The sequence below is a fragment of the Leucopleurus acutus genome (genome assembly GCF_964270905.1).
Source record: "Leucopleurus acutus genome assembly, chromosome: 14".
In the NCBI taxonomy this organism is placed as follows: domain Eukaryota; kingdom Metazoa; phylum Chordata; class Mammalia; order Artiodactyla; family Delphinidae; genus Leucopleurus; species Leucopleurus acutus.
This window is the reverse complement of record NC_139156.1, coordinates 15,193,203-15,218,789: the sequence shown is the minus strand read 5'-3', so window position 1 is coordinate 15,218,789 and position 25,587 is coordinate 15,193,203. Positions and strand designations below refer to the sequence as shown.

General features: G+C 35.8%; 1 protein-coding gene across 2 annotated transcripts in view; it reads left to right on the top strand.

Annotated features, from left to right (window-relative positions):
- ATRNL1 (attractin like 1) overlaps nt 1-25,587 on the top strand; it is a gene marked incomplete at its 3' end in the record, with an annotated part of 683,994 nt that overhangs the window by 89,826 nt on the left and 568,581 nt on the right. For both annotated transcript variants that reach the window (XM_082854377.1, XM_082854378.1), the window contains exon 10: nt 21,716-21,870. In XM_082854377.1, coding sequence (XP_082710503.1) covers nt 21,716-21,870 — 155 coding nt within the window. The remainder of the gene's footprint in view (nt 1-21,715; nt 21,871-25,587) is intronic.

The window sequence follows — 25,587 nt, the reverse complement described above, 5'->3', positions numbered from 1 at the left end:
AGTAGATTGGGCAGAAGTACGTTGTACATCTTGTACTGGTCATTTCACATATGCCAGAGTTTCTCTAGGGTACATACCTAAAAGTGAAATTGCTCTATGTGAGGATATTCACATCCTTAACTTTACTACCCGTTGCCTAATTGCTTCTCAAGTCACTGTGATAATGTACACTTCCACCAGCAGGGTATAAGTGTCCTTGTTTCTTCGTAGTCTCACCAATGCTTGGTAATTATGAGGATATTTTCCTTTTGTCAGTGCAGTGGATGTGAATGGTATTGTACTGATATTTTAATGTGCATACCCTGATTGCTATAGTGAATAAGCATATTTTTATGTGTTTATTTGCACTCGTGTTTTCTATTTAGTGAATTGCTTATTGATTTTTCTAGGTATACAAGTTTTAAAATAGAATTTTTGTTGTACTCATTTTCTTTTGTAGGGCCTGGGAAGTTACCCCCTTTTTGTTTTTAAACACTAAACATTCTTTTAAACTTATATGAAATTACTTTATGTGTTTAAATGAAATACAGTTTTCCACCAAATTGTGATTTGTTCTATCCTCTTCACTGTCACTTTCAAACATATATTCTAATTTACACTTTATTTAAAAAAAGGAAGATGAAATTAAAAAAATGAAGAGTTTTCCTTTGGGTAATTTTCCTAATTTTCATTTTTTTAGTTTAATAAAATGCAGTATTATATTTTAGTAGATAGGCTACCTTGCTGAGCTATTAGTAAATGTGTGTTTAGAGAAATTCTTTTTTAATGGGGAAATGGATTATTCTGGACTACTGTTTCCACTGAGAAAAATTAGGAGTTACATCTTTTTAAGGCATCATAGGACTATAAAGACAGTCCTATTTGTTGGTCAAGATTAAGGAGAGATAGAATGAAAAGGGAGGTATGATTGGCATTTTGCACAACTTTTGTACTTGAGACAATTATAAATCCTGAAAACTGCCTGAGAAACTGAACAGAGCTTTCGTTAATCAATATGGAGGACCAAAATGGATTTCTAGGTGTGCCAAGGAATAGGGGTCTTGTTACACACTTCACAATGTAGTCTGGTTCCTGAAGTTCTAAACCTATGAGTGAGTATAAACTTATCTTTGAATCATCATGGTCTTTCATTGGTTTTGGTGCTCTGCCCATAGTCTAACTCGTGGCAGAGCAAAAGTAAATCCTCTCTTCAGGAAGACAATATCATACAGAGCCTCAAATTATTTCATATACAATATTTGTTACAAAACAAAAAATAATAAGGTTTAGGAAAAGAAAAGCCATGAAAAAAACCCAGCCATTTGAAATATACCTATAGGATAATGGCATTTTCAGACAGAAATTTTAAAATAATTAGGATTTTATGATGAAGGAATTAAAATATAAGGTAGGAAAATATTAACAGACAACTGGAAACTTTTACTAAAGAATGAAATGGAAATTATAGAAATGGAAAGTAGATTAAATGAATTAAGAATTCTTTGGATATGTTTACAGCAGGTTAGACACAGCTGAGGGGGGATTAATGAAATGGAAGATGGGTCAGAAGGAAATAAAGAAAGACAAAGAATGAAAAATAAAACAGGGAAAGAAATATAAGGGACTTGTGGAAATGTTCTAACATGCATGTAATTGAGGTCCAGAAGAAGAGGATTGAGAAGATAATGTGGAGCACTGTTTGAAATCTTAAATGACTGAGAATTTTCAAAAGTGACAAAGGATAGCTAGCTACAAATTGAAGAAATTCCTTGAGTACCAAGGGGGTGAGTACAAAGAAACTTACACCTAGAAATATCACTGTAAAACTTATGAAAACCCAAATAGAATTAGAAAAGCAGCCAGAGGGGAAAAACACATATTCTCTTTAAAGAAGCAACACTAAGACTGACAACTGGTTTTTTAACTGAAAAACCGGAATCTAGAAGACATGGTGTCTTCAAATGGCTGAAGGAAAATATCAGTCCAAAGTTCTTCACCCAGTGAAAAACCCTTAAAAAATGGAAGGAAAACATGGACTTTTCAGAAAAACAAGATGAATTTGACAGCAGCAGACCTGCAATACAGCAAACACTAAATAAATAAAGAAAATGCTAAATAGATCTTCAGAATATTGAAGTCGAAGAAAAATGATCCTAGAAGGAAGAGAGAAATGGAAAGGGTATATCTGAGTGATTATTTGTTATATACTACTATAATAGTGATAGAGGCTTAAATATATACAAAATTTAAATGGATGATAATAGCAGCACATAAATCAGGAAGAAGGGTAAATGGTGTTCAACATTACTAAGGTCCTTGTATCATATGGGAACTGATAAAAAACTAGTTTATAGTAGACATTAATAGTTAAGGATTTATATTGTAATCATTAGGTAACAACAAAAAATAAAAGTAAAACACTGTATATCCAACAGGTGAGTAAAGGGAAAAATGAGAATAGTACTTAATGCATTTGGAAGAAAACAAGAAAGGAATAGAAAGGGAACAAAGTAAAGTTGGGAGAAATATAAAGGAAGATGGTATATTTAACTCCAAATATGTCATAATTATACTAAATGTGAGGAAGTAAATATTCCAGTTACACTGAATGTAGGAGACAAATATTCCAGTCAAAAGCTAAAGCTTTTTGGACTGGGTATAAAAATAAAACCTAGCCCTATGCTGCTTAGAAAAGATACAAAAAGTATAAAAGTATTTATACATCATTTGGGTTCACTCTAAGAATATAAGGTAAATTAAAAATTCATAAAATCAGAGTAATTAACACATTAAAAGAATAAAGAAGTGAAGGCATATAATCTTCTCAAATGTTGCAAAGGAAAATTTAGATAAAATTTAACAAGTATTCATGATGAAAACTCAAATACAATAGGAATAGAAGCAAACTATTTGTGTGGTAAAACGTACAAACCAATAGAAAAACTTTATTGCAAACATTATAGTGTAATGTTGAAAAATTTTCCTTTAAGTTTAGGAATGAATAAGAGTGGCTACTATCAGTGTTTCTATTCAACATTGTATTGGCATTTCCAGCCAGTGCAATAATACAATTAAAGTTAAAGGGAATAACAAAGTATAAAAGATATATGGGTAATAGGTTGCTTGATATAAGGTCAATATAAAGAAAACCAATCCAATATAATTCTGTATACCAGGAACAATTAGAAAATGATGATTTAAAAGCAATACAATTTTAAATACAATTTAAAAGCAATACCATAAAAGCAGTACAGTTTATCATCAGAACATCAACAACCTGAGATGTAAATTTAATGACATATACACAGGATCTTTCCATAGAAAACTGAAAAACCATGTGAGAAATTGAAGACCTAAATAAATGGAAGATACATAATGATAATTAATTGAAACAATATTGTAGAGATACCTATTCTGCCCAAATTGATGTTTAGATTTAATGTAATCCCAAAACAAAATTGCAGAAAGTATTTTTCTTATAGAAATTGACATGCTTATTTAAAAATTTATATGAAAATGCGAAAGACCAATCATAGCTAAACCAAAACTTTTAGAAGAACAAAGCTGGAAGACTTCTTTACTAGATTTCATGAATTCGAAGCTACAGTAATTAAGTGTTGCTGCAAAGATAGCGACATAGACCATTGTAGCAAATAGGAGTTCCCCAGACAGACCTACACATTTATTGGCACTTAGTGTAACAAAGTTGGCACTACAGAGTCGTTTTTTCAATAAATTATTCTGGGCCAATTGGTATACAATTGAAAGAAATGAATTTGGGGCCCTGCTTCAAATCATACACAAATTAGTTTCAGATCAATTGTAAATCTAAGTATGGAATGTAAAATAATAAATATTGTAGAAGATAACGGGTAAATATCTTTGCTTTTATTGGCAAAGAAAGACTTTAAAAATAGTATTTAAATAATACTCTTAATTAAGGAAAAATGATAGACTGAACTATGTACGTCTAAAAAATATCACTAAGAAGGTGAAAAGGCAAGCTGCAGTGTAGGAGATATTTGCAACACATAAAGTCAACAAAGGTCTCTATTCCCGAATATGTAGAGAAGTACTACAGATCAACAAGAAAATGTCAGATGACTCGAGAGAAAATGGGCAAGCGACTTGAACAAAAGGATACCCAAATGACCAAAACGCATTTTAAAAGTTGCTCAACCTTATTAGCCACAGGGTAATTTAAATTCAGGTACCACTACACATCCACTTAAATGGTTAAAATTTACAATATTGATAATCCAAGTGTGTATAAACCAGTAGAAGCATTTGAAAAACCTTTTGACAGTTTCTCCTAAATTTGAATACATTCACACACCCATATGTAATGTATATATCCTATGAAATAGTTATTTTAGTTATATATTCAACAAATGCATATATGTATGCAGTACAAATATAGTATACATATATACTATATTTCAGACACTCATTATGCAGAGAAATTGTCAAGGATAAACATCATGAATAGCGTGTTCATCAGTATTTAGTAGAATATAAGTAACTAATAACATATTTATAAAATTGTCTTATATCATTTTCCAAAACCTCTGACAGCTACATTTTTAGGAAATCACAAAAACTTGATAGTTTAATAAACTAGCTTTGAATACTTTAATGTAAAAATAATTCTCATTATATCAAATTTAAGAAGCTAGAAGAAATCATTTCATGTAACCAGATTAGCATTAATATGAAAACATATTTCAAGTATATGTGATTGCAAAGATTTTTTAAAGTACAGAATTAATATAGTACCACTGAAGCACTATCTAAAACATTCTATATTTATAGGAATTCCCATTTCTCAAAAATGATTCCTTTTGTATTGTTAGGATGTTTTATTAATTAGTACTGTATTATCCTTTGCTAAGAGACTTTTAATTTGCTGTAATGATTTTGAGTACCAGGGCCATTATGGTCTTGATTTGTTAGTCTTGTTAGATGAGGTGTCTCATAACGTTTTTTGCACATATATGTTTGTAGAGCTTGTAGTAGGAGCCCACATCTTCATTTTTTTCTTCTCTGTCAAGGGTTTTCTGTGGTAGTAGAGACCTCAAATTTTCTTGTCCTATTGTTGAAGTCGTTTTCTCTATTATTGTGTTTCTTTAAAACACAATAATAAGAGCACAATATGTTTTAACACATAAGGAACATATTAAACATTATCATTTACAACATGCAAGTGTAATTATAAATTTGGTATTTTTTCCAGTTTTTTCAAGTTAAAAAAAAGATTTCAACTATACTTCTAGAAATACTAAAAAAGAAAAGTGGTGAGTCTAATGTTTCCTCATGATTAGATTCAGGGTTTGCATTTTGATCACTAAAGTTTGCATTTTAGATCACTAAAATGTGTTCTATGAATTTTTTTTTTGGGGGGAAAAAACTTCTACTGAAATAAAATTCATATAACATAAAATTCTCCATTGTAACCATTTCAAGTGTACAATTCAGTGGTTTTTAGTATATCCATAGTGTTATGCAACCATCAATAATTCCAGAATATTTCCATCACCGCAAAAAAAATCCTATACTTTCCTATACCCTTTCCCTCCATTTCCTGGAAACCGGTAACCTACTTTCTGTTTCTATAGATTTGCCTATTCTCAATATTTCATATAAATGGAATGTACAGTATGTGACATTTTGCATCTGGCTTCTTTCACTTAGCATAATTTTTCAGGGTTCATCCATGCTGTAGTATATTTCTGTACTTAATTCTTCTTTATGGCTGAATAATATTCCATTGTATGAATATACCTCATATTGTTAATCCACTCATCAGTTGATGGACATTTGGGTTGTTTTCACTTTGGACTATTTTGAATGAGGCTGCTATGGACTTTCATGCAGAGGTTAACTTTCATATCTTGGTTAAAGTAATGGTTAAAGTGTTTCCAGGTTTCTCCACTGTAAAGATACAATTTTTCCTTTTTAAATTAATAAACACCGTGTGGAGATACTTTGAGACTATGTACATATTTTGTTTCTCATTAAACTTTTACACACTAGTTTTAGCATCTATTGATCGTTCTTGTTATCACTGTGATGGTTACCAAATGGTGATATTGTAATATTATCCCTTGTAAATATCCCAGGTTGTGTGTTCACTTATATCAGTATCAATTGATGGATTTTTATTTTAATCAATGTTCTATTATCAATTACTATTCTTTATTTTGGTGTTCAAAGTGTCCCAGATTTGGCCATTGTGAGCTTCTTTCAGTAAGCCTCCTCTATTCTTTAGACATGTCCCCAGTCACTCTAGTGCATTTCTACACTTTCTGGCACAGATGCAAAAAAAAAAAAAAAATTCTGTTTACATCTTGTAGTTTCCCTGCTGGAGTAAGTCATTTCCCCCAAGGAACCTAGATTACTTTTAGTAGAGAATGGTATTTAAAAACCAAGATTAGGGGACTAGGTATGTTTATTACTTTTTGATGTGTTTATAGACCCTATCAGAAGATGGAGCCAGAAAATTTACAAAGACACACATGTTTATACTTATTTATAGAAGTGGGTATATTGCTCTGTCTCTGTATATATGTCTGTCTGTCTAAACCCTGTCTGTCTAAACTGCATAATGAAGTAATACAACATGACAGGATTTATTTTAGACCTGTCTTCCATATTTGTAAATTCCTTTAGAAAGTGAGAAACCCGGATCCCACTTTACAATTCATATATTTTAAAAAATTATCTGCTTACCAGGTACTAAGGGTAGGGTTTATTTATTGCAGTAAAGATATCATATCTGGAAAAGCAACTGCAGATTTTATCACCACCATTTTATTTTGTTGTCCTTTAATTAATAGACTTTAGTTTTTAGAACAGTTTTAGGTTTAAAGAAAAGTGAGCAAAAGGTATGGAGATTTCCCCAATACTCCCACATCTTCCACACCCCAAGTCCCTCTATTATTAACATCTTGCATTAGTGTGGTACGTTTGTTACAATTGATGAGTCAATATTGATACATTATTATTAACTAAAGTCCATAGATTACATTAGGATTTACTTTTGTGTTGTTGGTCCAGTGGGTTTGCACCATGTATAATGACATATTCCACTGCTACTGTATCATATAGAATAGTTTCAATTGCTCTAGAAATCATGTGTGCTCATTTCCCTCTCTCCCTGCCCAACCTCTGGCAACCACTAATATTTTTACTGTCTTCATTGTTTTTGCCTTTACCAGAATGTTATATAGTTGGAATCATACAGTATAAATCCTTTTTTAGATTGGCTTCTTTCACTTAGATTGCTAAGTGCATTTAGATTGCATTTAAGGTTCCTCCAAATCTTTTCCTGGCTTAATAGCCCATTTCTTTTATCACTGAATAATATTCTATTGTATGGATGTGGTACAGTTGTTTATCCATTCACCTGTTGAAGAACATCTTGGTTGTTTCCAAGTTTTGACAGTTATGAATAAAGTTGCTATAAACATCCACTTGCAGTTTTTTGTGTGGACGTAAAATTTCAACCAATGAGTGCAATTGTTGGATTGTGTGGTAAGAGTGTTTATTTTTCTGAGTATGTTTAGTTCTGTAAGAGTGGTTGTACTATTTTTCATTCCTACCAGCAATGAATGTTGCTCTGCATCCTTGCTAGCATTTGGTGTCAGTGTTTTGAATTTTATCCATTCTAATAGGTAGTGGTATTTCATTGTTTTAAGTTGTAATTCCCTAATGACCTATAATGAGCATTTTTCTATATGCTTATTTTGCCATCTGTGTGTCTTCTTTGGTATCTGTTCAGACCTTTTGCCAACTTTAATTGAGTTGTTTGTTTTCTAATCGTTGAGTTTTAAGAGTTCTTTTTATATTTTGGATTCAGGTCCTTTATCAGGTATTTGCTACAGATATTTTCTCCGAGTCTGTGGCTTACTGTTTCATTCTCCGAATGGTGTCTTTCACAGAGTCAAGGTTTTTAATTTTAATGAAACCCAATTTATCATTTTTTTCTTTCATGATTTGTGCTTTTGGTGCTGTATCTAAAAAGTCATCAGTAAACTCACGGTCACCCAGATTTTCTTCTATATTATCTTCTAAGAGTTTTATAGTTTTCATTTTACATTTAGGCCTATGATTCATTTTGTGTTAATTTTTGTAGAAGGTGTAAGATCTGTCAAACTCCTTTTTTTTTGCATGTGGATGTCCAGTTGTTTCAGCACCATTTATTGAAATGACTGTCCTCTCTCTCTTGAGTTGTTTTTGTTCTTTTGTCAGAAGTGAGTTGACTATTTTTTGTGAGTCTATTTCTGGGCTTATTTTTCTGTTCCATTGATCTATGTGTCTGTTCTCTCCCCAGTACCACACTGTTTTTATTATTGTAGCTTTATAGTAAGTCTTGAAGTCAAGTAGCATTAGTTCTCTGAATTTATTCCTCTCTCTCAGTATTGTGTTGGCTATTCTTGTGAGAATTTTGATGGGATTGCATTGAATATATAGACTAAACTGGGAAGAACTGACATCTTGACAGTAGTGAATCGTCCTATCCATGTATTATATATGGCCTACCCCTTTATTTACCTCTTTGATTTCTTTCATCAAAGTTTTGTAATTTTCCCAATATAGATCTTAGACATATTTTGTTAGATTTATACCTATTTCAGTTTTGTGGGGGTGCTATATAAGTGTTGTGTCTTTATTTCAAGTATCCGTTGTTCATTGTTAATATGTAAGAAAGTGATTGACTTTCGCATATTAACCTCATATCCTACAACCTTGCCATAATTACTTATTAGTTCCAGGAGTGTTTTGTTTTTTGTTGTTGTTGTTGATTGTTTGGGATTTCTTACATAGGCAATCATGTCATGTGTGAAAAAAGACAGTTTTATTTATTCCTTACCATTTTGTATATCTTTTATTCCCTTTTCTTGTCTTATTGCACTAACTAGGACTTCCAGTAAAATGTTGAATAGGAGTGGTGAGAGAGTATATCTTGCCTTGCTCTTTCTTAGAATGAAAACATCTTTCCATTTTCTTGCCATTAGTATAATTGTTTTTTTTAATAGATCTTTATTGGAGTATAATTGCTTCACAATACTGTGTTAGTTTCTGTTGCACAACAAAACGAATCAGCCATATGCATACACATGTCCCACTCTTGAGCCTCCCTCCCATCCACCCTATCCCACCCTTCTAGGTCATCACAGAGCACTGAGCTGATCTCCCTGTGGTATGCTGCTGCTTCCACCAACCATTTTACATTTAGTAGTGTATGTATGTTGATGTTACTCTCCCTTCTCCTCAGCTTTGCCCTCCCACCCCATGTCCTCAAGTCCATTTTCTATGTCTATCACTTTTCCTGCCCTGAAACTAGGTTCAACAGTACCTTTTTTTTTTTTTTTTACATTCCATATATATGTGTTAGCATATGGTATTTGTTTTTCTCTTTCTGACTTACCTCACTCTGTATGACAGGCTCTAGGTCCATCCACTTCACTACAAATAACTCAATTTCGTTTCTTTGTATGCCTGAGTAATATTCCAGTGTATATATGTGCTACATCTTCTTTATCCATTCATCTGTCGATGGACATTTAGGTTGGTTCCATGTCCTGGCTATTGTAAATAGTGCTGCAGTGAACATTGTGGTACATGTCTCTTTTTGAATTATGGTTTTCTCAGGGTATATGCCCACTAGTGGGATTGCTGGGTCATATGGTAGTTCTATTTGTAGTTTTTTAAGGAACCTCCATACTGTTCTCCATAGTCGCTGTATCAATTTACATTCCCACCAACAGTGCAAGAGGGTTCCCTTTTCTCCACACCCTCTCCAGCATTTGTTTGTAGATTTTTTTCATGATGGCCATTCTGACTGGTGCGAAGTGATGCCTCGTTCTAGTTTTGATTTGCATTTCTTTAATAATTAGTGTTGTTGAGCATCTTTTCATTTGCCTCTTGGCCATCTGTATGTCTTCCTTGGTGAAATGTCTAGGTATTCTGCCCATTTTTTAACTGGATTGTTTGTTTTTTTGATATTGAGCTTCATGAGCTGTTTGTTTATTTTGGAGATCAATCCTTTGTCTGTTGTTTCATTTGCAAATATTTTCTCCCATACTGAGGGTTATCTTTTTGTCTTCTTTATTGCTTTCTTTTCTGTGCAAAGGCTTTTAAGTTTAGTTAAGTCCTATTTGTTTATTTTTGTTTTTATTTCCATTACTCTAGGAGGTGGGTCAAAAAAGATCTTGCTGAGGTTTATGTCAAAGAGTGTTTTTCCTATGTTTTCCTCTAAGAGTTTTATAGTGTCTGGTCTTACATTTAAGTCTTTAATCCATTTTGAGTTTATTTTTGTGTATGGTGTTAGGTAGTGTTCTAGTTTCATTCTTTCACATATAGCTGTCCAGTTTTCCCAGCACCACTGGGAAAGAGGCTGTCTTTTCTCCATTGTATGTTCTTGCCTCCTTTGTTGTAAATTAGGTGCCCATATGTGCGTGGGTTTATCTCTGGGCATTCTGTCTTGTACCATTGATCTATATTTCTGTTTGTGTGCCAGTACCATACTGTCTTGATTATTGTAGCTTTGTGGTATAATTTGAAGTCAGGGAGACTGATTCCTCGAAGTCCGTTTTTCTTTCTCAAGATTGCTTTGGCTATTCGGGGTCTTTTGTGTTTCCGTACGAATTGTAAAATTTTTTGTTCTAATTCTGTGAAGAATGTCATTGGTAGTTTGATAGGGATTGCATTGAATCTGTAGATTGCTTTGGGTAGTATAGTCATTTTCACAATATTGATTCTTCCAATCCAAGAACATGGTATATTTGTCTCTCTGTTTTTGTCATCTTTGATTTCTTTCATCACTGTCTTATAGTCTTTTGAGTACAAGTCTTTCACCTCCTTAGGCAGGTTTATTCCTAGGTATTACATTCTTTTTCTTGCAATGGTAAATGGGAGTGTTTCCTTAGTTTCTCTTTCTGATTTTTCGTTGTTGGTGTATAGGAATGCCAGAGATTTATGTGCATTAATTTTATATCCTGCAACTTACCAAATTCATTGATTAGTTCTAGTAGTTTTCTAGATTTTCTATGTATAGTATCTTGTCATCAGCAAACAGTGACAGTTTTACTTCTTCTTTTTCAGTTTGTATTCCTTTTATTTCTTTTTCTTCTCTGATTGCTGTGGCTAGGACTTCCAAAACTGTTGAATAGGAGTGGTGAGAGTGGACATCCTTGTCTTGTTCCTGATCTTAGTGGAAATGCTTTCAGTTTTTCACCATTGAGTATGATGCTTGCTGTGTGTTTGTCGTATATGGCCTTTATTTTGTTGAGGTAGGTTCCCTCTGTGCCCATTTTCTGGAGAGTTTTTATCATAAATCGGTGTTGAATTTTGTCAAAAGCTTTTTCTGCATCTATTGAGATGATCATTTGGTTTTTATTCCTTAATTTATTAATGTGGTGTATTACATTGATTGATTTGCATACATTGAAGAAACCTTGCATCCCTGGGGTAAATCCCACTTGAGCCTTTTAATGTGCTGTTGGATTCTGTTTTTTAGTATTTTGTTCAGGATTTTTGCATCTGTGTTCATCAGTGATATTGGTCTATAATTTTCTTTTTTTTATGATATCTTTTTCTGGTTTTGGTATCTGGTGATGGTGGCTTCGTAGAATTAATATGGGAGTGTTTCTCCCTCTGCAATTTTTTGGAAGAGTTTGAGAAGGATCGGTGTTAGCTCTTCTCTAAGTGTTTGATAGAATTTGCCTGTGAAGCCATCTGGTCCTGGACTTTCGTTTGTTGGAAGATTTTTAATTATGGTTTCAATTTCATTACTTGTGATAGTAATGAAATCTTTTTTCTTTATTCTGCTCCTCGGCAGTTATTTCCACCATTTTGTCTTCCAGCTCACTTATTCATTCTTCTGACTCAGTTATTCTGTTATTGATTCCTTCTAGTGTATTTTTCATTTCAGTTGTTATGTTGTTCATCTCTGTTTGTTTGTTCTTTAGTTCTTCTAGATTTTTGTTAAACATTTCTTGTATTTTCTCAATCTGTGCCTCCATTCTGTTTTTGAGATTCTGGATTCTCTTTACTATCATTACTCTGAATTCTTTTTCAGGTAGATTGCCTATTTCCTCTTCATTTAATCTTGTAGGTTTTTACCTTGCTCTTTCATTTGTGACATATTTTTTTGCCATCTCTTTTTTTTGTTATGAGTGGGATTGTGTTCCTGTCTTACTGGTTGTTTGGCCTGAGCTTTCCGGCTCTGGTCGGCTTTGGGTAGAGCTGGGTCTTGGTGCTGAGATGAGGAACTCCGTGACCTCACTCAGATGAATATTCCCTGGGGTCTGAGGTTCTCTGTTAGTCCAGTGGTTCGGACTTGGAACTCCCACTGCAGGAACTTTCACCCGACCCTGGGCTCGTGAACCAAGATCCTGCAAGCCGCCTGTGGCGGCAAAAAAAAAACAAACCCAAAAAAGCCAAGAACAATAACAAAGTAAAAAATAAAATTAGACTAGGAAACTAAGAGATATGTTAGGAAGAATACAAAAATAAAAATATAGATGAATCAACAACTGGGAGGTACAACAGTACCATAATAGTACAAAAGACAAGGGGGCGGAAATAAAAGGGTGTGGGGGAAGGCCTTGGCTGTGGAGGGTGGAGCCTAAGCAAGGACCAGGTTTGGGCGGTGGGCGGGGCCAATGCTCAGGGCCCACAGGGCTGCAAAAGGCCCTAGGGGCTGTGGGGCATGGGACTTAGGCTCAAGGAACAGAAGGGGCTGAGGCGTGCCCCCACCCCTGGTCTCAGAGGGCAAGAACCTTACCTGGGAGCCCAGCATTCTTCCTGGGCTTGAGTGGGCATGGCAAACACCCTCCTCTCCTCTCCTGCTCCTCCAGTCTGGGAGGGCCCCTCCCGCCTACCTCTCCTGATCTCCCTGGCCTCCCTCCTATGCCCCCAAGGACCCATGCAGCCTGGAGGGGAGTTTGGAGGGCAGGGGATCGGCCTGGGAGCTCAGCAGGCTCCCTGGCCCTGAGTGGGTGGGGCAGTTGCCCTCTGCTCCTCTCCTGCTCTTCCCGGAGAGCCCCTCCCACCTGCCTCTCCTGATCTCCCCAGCCTCAGGGGCACTGATCCTGTGTGGCCTCCACTTCTCCTCCCTCCTCAGTCCCCCTACATCCTACTGGTTCACTTTGGGGTTCCTCCCTTATCCTTGGGTGTCAGAGTCCCCCATTAGTGGCCAGCAGGTGCCCTAGTTGTGGGGAGATGCTAATTCCATGTCTTCCCACACTGCCATCTTGACTCAGGCTCTAGTTTTTTTGATAAATTTTTTTTATCAAGGTAAGGAAATGCCCTTCTATTTCTAGAGTTATTATTTCTAGAGTTGAGAGAGTACTTTATATATTCTAGATATAAATCCTTTATCAAATATGTGATTTGCAAATATTTTCTCCCATTCTGTACGTTGTTTTTCACTTTATTTTTAGTGTCCTTTGAAGCTCAAATTTTAATTTTTAAGACCATTTTATCTGTTATATATTTTGTCACTTATGCTTTTGGTGTCATATCTAAGCATCCATTGCCTAACCAAGGCAAGGAATATTTACTTCTGTAGTTTCTTCTAAGAGTTTTATCACTTGTAGCTCTTAAATTTAGGCCTTTTATCAATTTTTAGTTAATTTTTGCATATATTGTAAGGGAAGGGTTCAGTTTCTCTCTTTTGTACCTAGATATCCAGTTGCCTTAGCACCATTTGTTGAAAAGAGTATTCTTTCCTTTCTTTGAGTTGGCTATCCTGGGCCCTTGAATTTCCACATGAATCACAGGATTAGTTTGTCAATGAGAGAAATATCCAGCTGGGATTTTATAGAGAGTGAGTTAAATCTGTAGATCAGTTTGGAGAGTATGGTCATCTTAACAATATTTTGTTTTCCAATCCATGTAAATGGGATATCTTTCATTTTTTTAGGCTATCTTTAATTTTTCTCTTCAATGTTTTCTAATTTTCATGGTTTAAATTTAATACTTGTTTCATTAAATTTATTTTTAAATACTTTTTCTTTTTGATACTAATGTAAATTGAATTGTTTTATTATTTTTATCTTGGGATTTTTCACTTCTGGTTTTAGATATACAATTTATTTTTATTTTATTTTAACCTCCAAACTTGCTAAACTCACTTATTAGTTCTAGCAGTTTTTTGTGGATTTCTTTGAATTTCTATGTATAAGATCATGTCATCTGCAAATAATGAGACTTTTACTTCTTCCTTTCCAATTTAGATGCATTTAATTTTATGATCTTGCCCATTTTCCTTCTTATAATCTCTAATACAAAGTTGAATAAAAGTGACAAGAGCAAAAATCCTTGTCTTATTCCTGATCTTAGAGGGGGAACATTTAATCTTTTACCATTAAGTATGATGTTAGCTCTGGGTTTTTTTTTTTTTTCTTTTTTGTATATATCCTTTGTATTAGGTTTCTATGGCTGCTGTAACAAATTACCACAAACTGTGTAGCTTAAAACAATCTAAAGATATTCTCTCACAGGTCTGGAGGCCAGAAATCCAAAATTAACGTGTGACCACGGCCATGCCCCCTCCAGAAATGCAAGGGGAAATTCCTTTCCTTGCCTCTTCCAGCTTTGGCTGTCAGTATTCCTGGAGTTGTGGCTGAATCATTCCAGTTGCCTCCACAGTTACATTACCTTCTCCTCTTCTCTGTGTGTCTCTTATAAGGACACTTGTCATTGGATTAGGTCCACTGGATAATCCAAGATGAGTTCCTTATCTCAAGATCCTTAATTAAATTACATCTGAAAAGACTCTTTTTCCAAATAAGGTAACATTCACAGGTTCTGGAGATTAGGACATGGATCCATCTTTTGTGGTGGTGCACCATTCAGCCATACCAGATTGAGGAAGTTACCTTCTATCTCTATTTTGTTGGGTGCTTTTTATCATGAAAGGGTGTTGGATTTTTTCTAGGCTCTAGCTGCATCTATTGGGTATATATGCAGAAGTGGGATTGCTGGATCATATTATAGTTCTTGGTAGTTCAATTTTTAATTTTTTCTGGAATGTTCATACTGTTTTTCAAGTTGACCATACCAATTTCCATTCCCACCAATAGTATAGAAGGGTTCCCTTTTCTTCACATTCTTGCAAACACTTATCTTTTTAAAATTAAATTAATTAATTATTTTAAATTGAAATAAAACTGACATCAAACATTGTATTAGTTTTAGGTGTACAACATAATGAATTGTTATATGTATATATTGTAAAATGATTACAACAGTTTAGTTACCACCCATCACATACATAGTTATGAATTATTTCTTTCTTGTAATGAGAACTTTTAAGTACTTAACAACTTTCAAACATAATACAATATTGTTAACTATAATCACTGTGCTGTATATTACATTCCCAGGACTTATTTGTCTTAAAACTGGAAGTTTGTGCCTTTTGACCACATTTACTCATTTCACCCACCTTCTACCACCTGACTTTGGTGGCCACCAATCTATTCTCTGTATCTATAAGTTCATTTAAAAACATTTTTAGATATTGCATATTTGTGAGGTCATACAGTATTTGCCTTTCTCTGTCTGACTTATTTCACTTAGTGTAATGCCCTCAAGGTCCATCTATGTTGTTGCAAATGGCAGGATTTCCTTTTTTTTTTTTTTTTTTTTTTTTGCGGTATGTGGGCCTCTCACTGTTGTGGCCTCTCCCGTTGAGGAGTACAGGCTCCGGACGTGCAGGCTCAGTGGCCATGGCTCACGGGCTCAGCTGCTCCGCGCGGCATGTGGGATCTTCCCGGACCGGGGCACGAACCCACGTCCCCTGCATCGGCAGGTGGACTCTCAACCACTGCGCCACCAGGGAAGCCCCCTCCTTTTTTTTTTTTTTTTAAATGGCTGAATAATATTCCCCTTTGTATATATATCTTTATCTATTCATCCGTTGATGGACACTCAGGTTGTATCCATGTCTTAGTTATTGTAAATAATGCTGCAGTGAAGATGCAGCATATCTGTTTTTGAGATAGCTATTTTGTTTCCTTTGGATAAATACTCAGAAGTGGAATTGCTGGATAATTTGGTAGTTCTAAATTTGTAATTAGATTTGTAATTTGTAATTGTAATTCTAAATTGGTTTTTGAGGAACCTTCGTACTGTTTTCCACAGTGGTTGTACCAATTTATATTCCCATCAACAGTGCACAAGGGTTCCCTTTTCTCCACATCCTCACCAATACTTATTTCTTGTGTTTTTGATAACAGCCATTCCAACAGCTGTGTGTATGCATGTGAGGTGATACCTCATTGTGGTTTTGATTTGCATTTCCTTGTTGAGTGATGTTGAGCACTTTTTCATGTACCTGTTGGCCCTCTGTTTGTCTTCTTTGGAAAAATGTCTGTTCAGATCCTCTGCCCATCTTAAAATTCAATTGTTCTTTTTTTCTGTTGAGTTATATGAGTTTTTAATATATTTCGGAGATGCAATTTTCTCCATCACACAAAGCCAGGCCTGATACTGAGAGCGTCTTATTTATTTTCCCCAGGGCAGTGCCTGAAGTGTTCAAGGTTATGCACACTCTTCCATGGCAACAGAGTTGAGCCGGTTATATGTGTGTGCTCACTCATGACCTGCAGAAGCTAAAGTGTGCTGTCTGCAGGGGTGTGTGTGGGGTGTGGGCTACGTGGGGGAGGGATTTATGGATTGTTGAGAGCACGGGTGTGCTAGTTGAGGTGAATCTACAGGTAATACGCTCTATGAAGTTTATGGGTGGGCCTCTCGGTAGAGTTCATGAGGTAGTTAGTAGAAACATTAGCCCTGCTGGGTTTTTTACCCTGGTTGCCGTCAGCCCCCTTTTCCCTCCCCTGCCCATCCTGTCATTGTTTTGGAATGGGTGAGAAAGAAGTGGGCTTCTTGGGCATTATCCTGCTTGGCCATGGAAGCTAGGCACTTACTAGGTTCTCACTTTCCCCCCTGGGAGAAAAAGCAGATTGAATGAGTTTCTCTTGGCAGTGAGCTGTTGCCTTGGGGGTGGGGGTGATGTGGTAAAGTGAAACTGTTCTTCTTACCCTCTTCAGTCCTGTTCTTGGAATTTTTGCTCCAAGTGGTGCTAGGACTTCTCTGCTGGGCACCTACAAAGGTACTCCTGTCTCTGAGTAGTTGACAAAATCAGTGCTTCTGTGGGAGGATGAAGGCAGTGTCGACTGGAAAAAAAGTGCACAACCTAAAAGTTGAGAGTTATGTTTTATTCGGTGGACAAATCTGAGGACTTAAGCCTGTGACATAGCATCTCGGATAACTCTGAGAGACTGCTCCAAAGAGGCAAGCAGGAGCCAGGTATATAGCAGTTTTTGCAACAAAGACCAGGTAGTCAGAACATCAAAAGATTGCTGTTAATTAAAGAAAACCAGGGCTTCCCTGGTGGCGCAGTGGTTGAGAGTCCGCCTGCCGATGCAGGGGACATGGGTTCGTGCCCCGGTCCGGGAAGATCCCACATGTCACAGAGCGGCTGGGCCTGTGAGCCATGGCTGTTGAGCCTGCACGTCTGGAGCCCCCGCAATGAGAGAGGCCCACATACTGCAAAAAAAGAAAACCAGATATCTCAAGTTAAGGAATTCAGTGCTTTTCTGTGTATGGAAAGATGCAAAGTCTAGGCTCATTGAGATCATTCCTTTGATATGCACCTCAGCTATCTGGGGCCAGTATCCTGTGCTTCTCATCCTGAGTCTCCTCAGGGTGCACCGTCCTGGGTGGCTGCCGTGGAGCGCATTCTGTTTCCATTCTGAGTTCTCTCAGGGCTCACTGTCATGGTTGCAGTGTGATGGCTCAATGGCTGCAACTTCATTTGTTTACCATATGGCAGGCAATATTTTTTATTCATAGTAGGAAACTTATTCCTACGTCTTGCTGTTGTCTCTCCCTGTATCCTCGTATTCTGACATTAAAAAATTTAACACTTTTCATATGCCATCCCGTTGCCTTCTGGCCTTTATTGTTTCTAATGAGAAGTCAGCTATTTATCTTATTGGGGTTCTCTTGTGTGGGAAGAAACTTCTTTCTCCTGCTGCTTTAAAGATTTTACCCTTGGCCTTCAGTATTTTTACTATTTTATTTCTGAGTGTGGCTCTTTCTGTATTTTTTCCTACTTGAAGTTTGTTGATCTTCTTGGATGTGTATGCTAATGTTTTTCATCAAATTCAGGAAGTTGTCCGCCATTATTTCTTGAAAAGTCTTCTGCCTCTTCCTCCTCTGCCCTAGTATTCCCAGTAAATGTATGTTGCTGCTGTTAATGGTGTTCTACATTTCTCATAGACTCTGTTCATTTTCCTCTCTGTTTTCTGAATTGCAGGATCTCTATTGATTTATCTGCTAGTTCACTGATTTCTTTTCTTGCTGCTTGCTGAAATATACTGTTGAGCTTCTCTACTAAATTTTAAAATTTCAATATTACACTTTTCAACTCCAAATTTTCCTTTTTTTGTTATTTCTCTTTGCTAATGTTTTATATTTGATAAGGTGTTGTCATATTTTCCTTTACTTCTTTAAACATTGTATTCTTTAAGTCTTTGACTATATTTATAATAGCTGCTTTAAAGTCTTTTTTGTTTCATCTGACATCTGGGTTCTCTTAAAGGTAGTTTTGTTGCTTGCTTTTATTCCTGTGTATGGGTCACACTTTCCTATTTCATTGCATGCCGTAATTTTCCCTGAAAACCAGACATTTTAGATAATATATTGTAGCAACTCTGGATCCTGACTTTTCCTTCCTCTCTGGGGCTGTTGTAATTTTATTTGTTTAGTAACTTGGCTGAACTCTTTTCGAGAAGTCTGTTTCTTCTTCCAGATGCGTCCTCTGATGTTCCTCCTCAGATGGTACAGCCTGGGTATGCACACAGTCACCCTGGGATGATAGTAATTTTAGCAGAGCTCTTTGACTTTTTCCTCTGAGCTCTTTGTTAAGCTTTCTGCCTCTGTTTGTATCAAACTCACCTGGTAGCCTCCACTAATTGCCAACTGATAGTTCTATTATTTTCTTTTTTTTTTTTTTTGCGGTACACGGGCCTCTCACTGTTGTGACCTCTCCCGTTGCGGAGCACAGGCTCCGGACGCGCAGGCTCAGCGGCCATGGCTCACGGGCCTAGCCGCTCCGCGGCATGTGGGATCTTCCCGGACCGGGGCACGAACCTGTGTCCCCTGCATCGGCAGGCAGACTCTCAACCACTGCGCCACCAGGGAAGCCCCAGTTCTATTATTTTCAACAATGTTCTGGGGGCATAAATTGCCCCATAGTCAGAATTCCATTTCAAACCTTTTTCAGGGGTAGTCTTTGAGGCCAGTCTTTGAGGTTCTGACCCCAGTAAGGCTCTTATTAGCTGTCTTTTCCCCTGGTTCTCTCTGATAAACTTCTAGCTTGTCTATGTTTTAGCTTATTGTTCTCATGTAGCTATCTCTTAATTGCTTACAACCACTACTTCCATTGTTTTCGAGTGCCCTTAAGGCTTGAAGTTTGCCACCTTGTACCAAATAAAGTCAAGTTCCCTTGAGACCTTTGGGGCTCTCCTTTTCTTAGGCTGCCTCTCCTTTTCTTAGGCTGTCTCTCCCTGTGGGAGAAAACCTCTATGCCACTGCTTTGGAAATATAGGTGGGGTTTGTAGCCTGTTCTTTCATTGAACCACTGTGTTATGTGCAGAGAACTGGATGGGTATGGTAGCCTTTGTGCTTCTCAGCTTGCCTCTTTTATCTTGGAACTGCTGCCCTATGAATTAGGAGTGAAGAGTTTTTGGCCCTCTTGTTCTTCATCTCTGAGGTCTGGTGTATAGCTTTCACCCTGTGGGTGGTGGCGAGGTAGAGAATGAGGACTCGGACCTCGCATGCTTTCTCCTTGAATAGAACTTCTGCCACTAAGAGTTCGGGGGCCTGAGAAATATTGGCAGTCTTGCTCCGGGTTGTATATTAATGGTCTGGACTAGGAGCTGAGGGATGAAGGAGCATAGTCTTCTTGACTTTACCAGCCTGTGGTTGAAACAGTCTTGCCTAACTGGTTGTGTATGTGTGGGGAGGTGGTGGTGATGAGAAGAATGGGAGTTGGTAATGAGTCAAGTATCGTGGACTGTTGCTGCTATTTATTTATTTATTTATTTGCGATACGTGAGCCTCTCACTGTTGTGGCCTCTCCCGTTGCGGAGCACAGGCTCCGGATGCGCAGGCTCAGCGGCCATGGCTCACGGGCCCAGCCGCTCCACGGCACATGGGATCTTCCCCGACCGGGGCACGAACCCGTGTTCCCTGCATCGGCAGGCGGACTCTCAACCACTGCGCCACCAGGGAAGCCCTGTTGCTGTTCTTAATGAAATTTAGTAGATATTCTTTTTTTGTTTGTTTTGTTTTGTTTTGTTTTGTTTTGCGGTACGCGGGCCTCTCACTGTTGTGGCCTCTCCCGTTGCGGAGCACAGGCTCCGGACGCGCAGGCTCAGTGGCCATGGATCACGGGCCCAGCCGCTCCGCGGCATGTGGGATCCTCCCGGACCGGGGCACGAACCCGTGTCTCCTGCATCGGCAGGCGGACTCTCAACCACTGCGACACCAGGGAAGCCCTAGTATATATTCTTGAGCAAATGTTTCTTTATTTGTTGTTGCTCTTGGCAACATTTTTGAGATCCAATTTTTTTTTTTTTAATTTTTACCAATTATAGTTCTTTCCCTGGGGAGACTGTTTATGGAACTCCTTATATTGACATTCTGGAAGTGAATTTCATATTCTTTAAGCATTAATTGGTATTATAATCTATAGCTTTTGAGATACTGTGTGTACCTTACTAACTATACTATACATTCTATGTTTACATGTTGATTCTTTGTACCAGGGATTTATTTATAGAGTATTTATAAAGTATTGATTCACATTGTCATGAACCTTTATTATATATATATCAGTGAATTCAGGTAAAATATAATTGTGAGCATATATTTGTAGTATTTCTCTCATAATTACACTTTAATTAAAAGAACATTTAATTTAATTTGAATGTTTCTCAAAAACGCAGTGTGATTTTCAATTATACACAATATGGGTATATCTCAAAAACAATCTTAAGCAACAGGACATACATACAAATTAATAAAAACTATGTGATTCCATTTTGTCAAGTACAAAGGCAGCAATAGAAATATTTGCTGTTAGACTCAGAATAGTGGTAATTTTATTTTTTGATCTTAGTGCTGGTTACTTAGTTGTGTTCATCTTGTGAAAATTCACTGAGTGTTAGACTTATGATGTGTGCACTTTCATGTATGTTATATCATATTTAAAAAGTTAGAAAGCATATTATGCGATCCGTATGAGCCATGTAGTTTTAACTGAGTATTGTTCAGAGTAAATTTATTATATTTAACTTTATATTTACTTTGGTATTTAAAACTGATGATAATTTGGTCCTCTAGTTTAAAGGAGACTTGTTTCCTACTTTTATAAATGAAAACAAAATTTCAAAATATATATTATTATAAAATCATTAACAATTATGTTTAATATTGTGTTTCCTGAAAGCATTTTAAGGTACTATGAATCTCAGAATATTTTTTAAAATATTGAAATTTAGGGGCCATTTATAAGTTGTTGAAAACACTAAAGCATGTTTTTTCACAATTCCAAGGAAAAATCTATATGCAAATTAGATCCTTTCTGTAATATATATAAAATCAGGGAGATCTTTTTATCCTTTGTAATACATTTTTAAATTTTATCCTGTAGGACTATTTTGAAAGAAAGTGGGTTTGCCAGATACCTTCATTCAGCTGTTCTTATCAATGGAGCTATGCTTATTTTTGGAGGAAATACCCATAATGACACTTCCTTGAGTAACGGTGCAAAATGTTTTTCTGCCGATTTCCTGGCATATGACATAGGTATGTATCTGTTAGGACTCTGCAAAGTAGGAAATACCAGAAATTTTTCATGTAGATATTCTCAAATACATTACTTGATAGCATGTGTAAATGTCATTTTAGAGAGAAAAATTCAGTGATAGATTGTGAATGGAATTCTCTCCAGTTTCAGCATAGTAGTCGTATAGGGCAGGAGAAGAGATGAACTGAGGTGAGTCAGTGGTGGAGGCAGGGGAATTGAGAAATCTGGGTTTGAATGTCTTTATGAAGGCTTTTATGTATTGTATACCTACATGAGCACTTTATCAGTCTATTTTGTTTGACTATTACCATATTAGTTTTGCTAATGGATAAATGGAGCACTAGCAAGTTTACATTACAAAGAGTAGGAATGCAGACACTTTAGATTTAGTGGGGATGAGCAAAGATGCATTTAAATTAAACTCATCAGATATACTTACTCCATAGAGGAAACTGATAGAATTAGAGAAAGGAATATAGAGATAGAAAAGCTAAATAAATAATATTTGGGGACAAAATGGAAACCCGGAACATATCTAGGAATGGAAGTAACTAAAGAAGAATCTTTACCAGGGAACCTAAAAATACAGTACATCTATACAACTCAATTTTAATTATGCTATCTATAGTCCTATCAATTTCTGAATAGTAAATGAATATATTTTTTGAATACTAAATTTAGCTACTGTAGTACTAAATTTACCACTGTAGTGGTACCACTACACTAGTGGTACCACTACACTACTGGTACCACTACCACTACTAAATTTACCACTGTAGTGAAAAAATTTCTTCTCTATATATGTTATAGATAAAACATAGCTGATATTTTAAATCTTTAGCAGTACTTAAGAGGACCTTTTATTGTGTAAAGTACAATAATAAACCAATTTTAAGCTATTAAGAAACATTTTGATAAATAAAAATAAAAGAGACCAAAGAATAGCACATTTAGTAGATGTAAGAAGTATCCTTTCACCTTTGAACATCATAAAGGCGCATAGTCTACTTTGGAAAATTATTTCAAGTGGCAGCATATAAAGAAAATTATGACTATTAATAAGCACTTTGATCTCTAAACTATTGTAAGCTTGTTTGGAAGGAAATTCCTAGTAATAAAGTTAGGCATGCTTTTTAAATTCTATGACTATCTGTCTGTGAGTAATCATTGAAAAGAATCCACTGTCTTCAGGATTTTTAGATCCTAAATAATTAAATATTTACCTTTTGAAATAATAATTTGAAGTTATGATTCATGATGAAAATGGGATTATCTTGGCTTTCAGAAGGCTTTTAAATCAGTGCCTGAGATCCAGAAAATTGGTTAAATGGAGTAGTGAATCTAGGCTGGGTTATTATGATCTTTCATTGCCAGGTTGGCACTGTCAACATATTATTTTGCTATGGTGATGAGACAGTATGCTTATTTCTCTGGAGGTGGATGAACATTTTGTTTTTCTTCTAGGAATAAAAATCCTAGGAAACGTGTAGAATTTTGTTGTAATTGTTAAAAAGCCATGAAGTGAGATTTTGAACTTTTGAAAAAGATTCTTCAAGGAGCTTCCACCCAATTTCTGTATTTTAACGAGGAAATTAATGTTGAGCTATTTTGTAGTTCACATATTGGGAATTTATTTTTATTTCTTCCATATTGTTCAAGATTACCGTATTTTAGGTTTTATGCATCCAAAAAGTTTACCAAGGTGAAAAACATTAGAGTTGTTAGTTTTTCAGAGAGAGAGAGAGAGAGCAAACTCTCAGATTATCATTATTCTAATTGCTACTCTTTATTAAGTGTCTTCTAAGAGCTAGGTACTTTACTAAGAGCTTTATTTACAATATCTGTAACCTCTCTAATAACCTTGTAACAAGGTGTTAATAAACTCATTTTCAGATTATTAAGCACAAGAGTGAAAGGAATTTGCCCAAAGCCCTGCAGGTGGTAGATCAAGCTTTTTTTAACTCCTGAAGTGGTAGTCTTTCCTCTTGACTACACTGTGCTGTTTAGTGGGGTCCATTGTATGCTCTTCATTTTCGCAACAAATTACCAGACACTTTATGTTTTGTAAGGTTTCTTAATGCTGTGGAAAGATAGAAGCAAATATCAGTTTCGTTTTTCAAACAAGTTGTTCAAATTGGAGGAAGAATAACATAGTTTAAACAGTGTTGTATTTTAACATAGGATTTTGTTTTCCCTGTGCTAGCAACTAAAAACAAAAAACATAAAGCAGTACAATCAATACAGGATAAAGGTGTGTTGTTTTACCTTATTTGATTATTTCTATGCAGTTCCCAGTAGAGCCCCCCCTCCCCCAATCTGTATTTACTCTCCTGGGTTTGTAGCATCAAATGCTGAAATATTTTCCTGGGAAAATTATTTTTCTTATTTCAGAAAATGTCTTCCAAAATAATTGCTTTCCTTATGAAGTATATTTTTGTGGAAATAAAATATAACCATTGTATATGAACCCAACTGAAAATAGATCCTCTTGGGGGGAAAAAAGTTGTGTTGCTCGTTTTTCTCTTTTGTACAGTACACTGGGACTTTTATGGCATATTTAACTGGAATGCACCTGAAGATTTAGCTGATTGTGTTCTGTGATGTTTAAACAATAAAAATATGTATGCTAATACTAATTTTTCATTGCTCTAAAATGTACTATTTTAACCCTACTGCCATAGTAAATTTTATATAGCCAATATCATTAATCTTTGAGGACATAACCTTGCCTTCCCAGTTCTCATTATACTATACATGATCGATGTAGAAGGCATATAATGGTGATTTTCAAACATGGCTGTACCTTGGCATTCCCTTTGAAGGTTGAAGGGAGAAAAATCAGACCTCTATAATCTGATCCTCTTAGATTAGGCACTGGGTATTTATATTTTTAAAAAGTGACTCAAGTGCAACTGATAATAGAGCCAGGACTGATGAATAAGACTGGATGGACTGTAACGTATACAATGATACGTTACTTAAAGTTCTATTTTGTAAAGCTAGCTTGAAGACATTTCAAACCTGAAAATTTTATTAGTGTATATTTTGTTATTGCTAGTGGTATCATTATTGCACCTGATTCAAGATTAAAGTGATCTTTCTGGTAAAGATAGCCTTCTAGTACATAATGAGACTAAAGATGCAGTGGAAAAGCATGTCTCACTGAGTTGATCTCAGGTTATTAGACATATTTATACTTTTAAACTGTTTGGCTGTGGAAAGTAGTGTCATAAAAGTTAGTTTTCTAGGGTCAGTGGGAAAAAAGGAATCAAGTAGTCTGTATATTTTTCACATCTCTTTAGTAAACCACCAGTCTTTTTGGTGGTTTGACTGAAGATATCAACATTTACAAATGAGAGGTTTTCCTGAATTGAAACATACCTTAAAATTGAATTGAATCTTGAGACAGTATTTCAGAAACATCAAATTAATAGCTGTTATAGAATTTTCAGTAGGCCTAACATATAGTTATGATACTTTTAATTACAAATGGTACTTATTCTTCTTCAATAAGAAAATTTACCTAGGGGTAAGAGAATGTACAAGATGAAAGATAACTCTGAGATACATTGATCATAATTTTTTTTCCTCAAAAATATAGTAGAGTCATGAAAATGTAATTTGTTGAGTTAGATTATTTCAGAATAGGATAGGGAGTCAGATTTATATCAGAAATATATCGTGCAGAAAACAAAACACCTAAACTTCAAATCAGG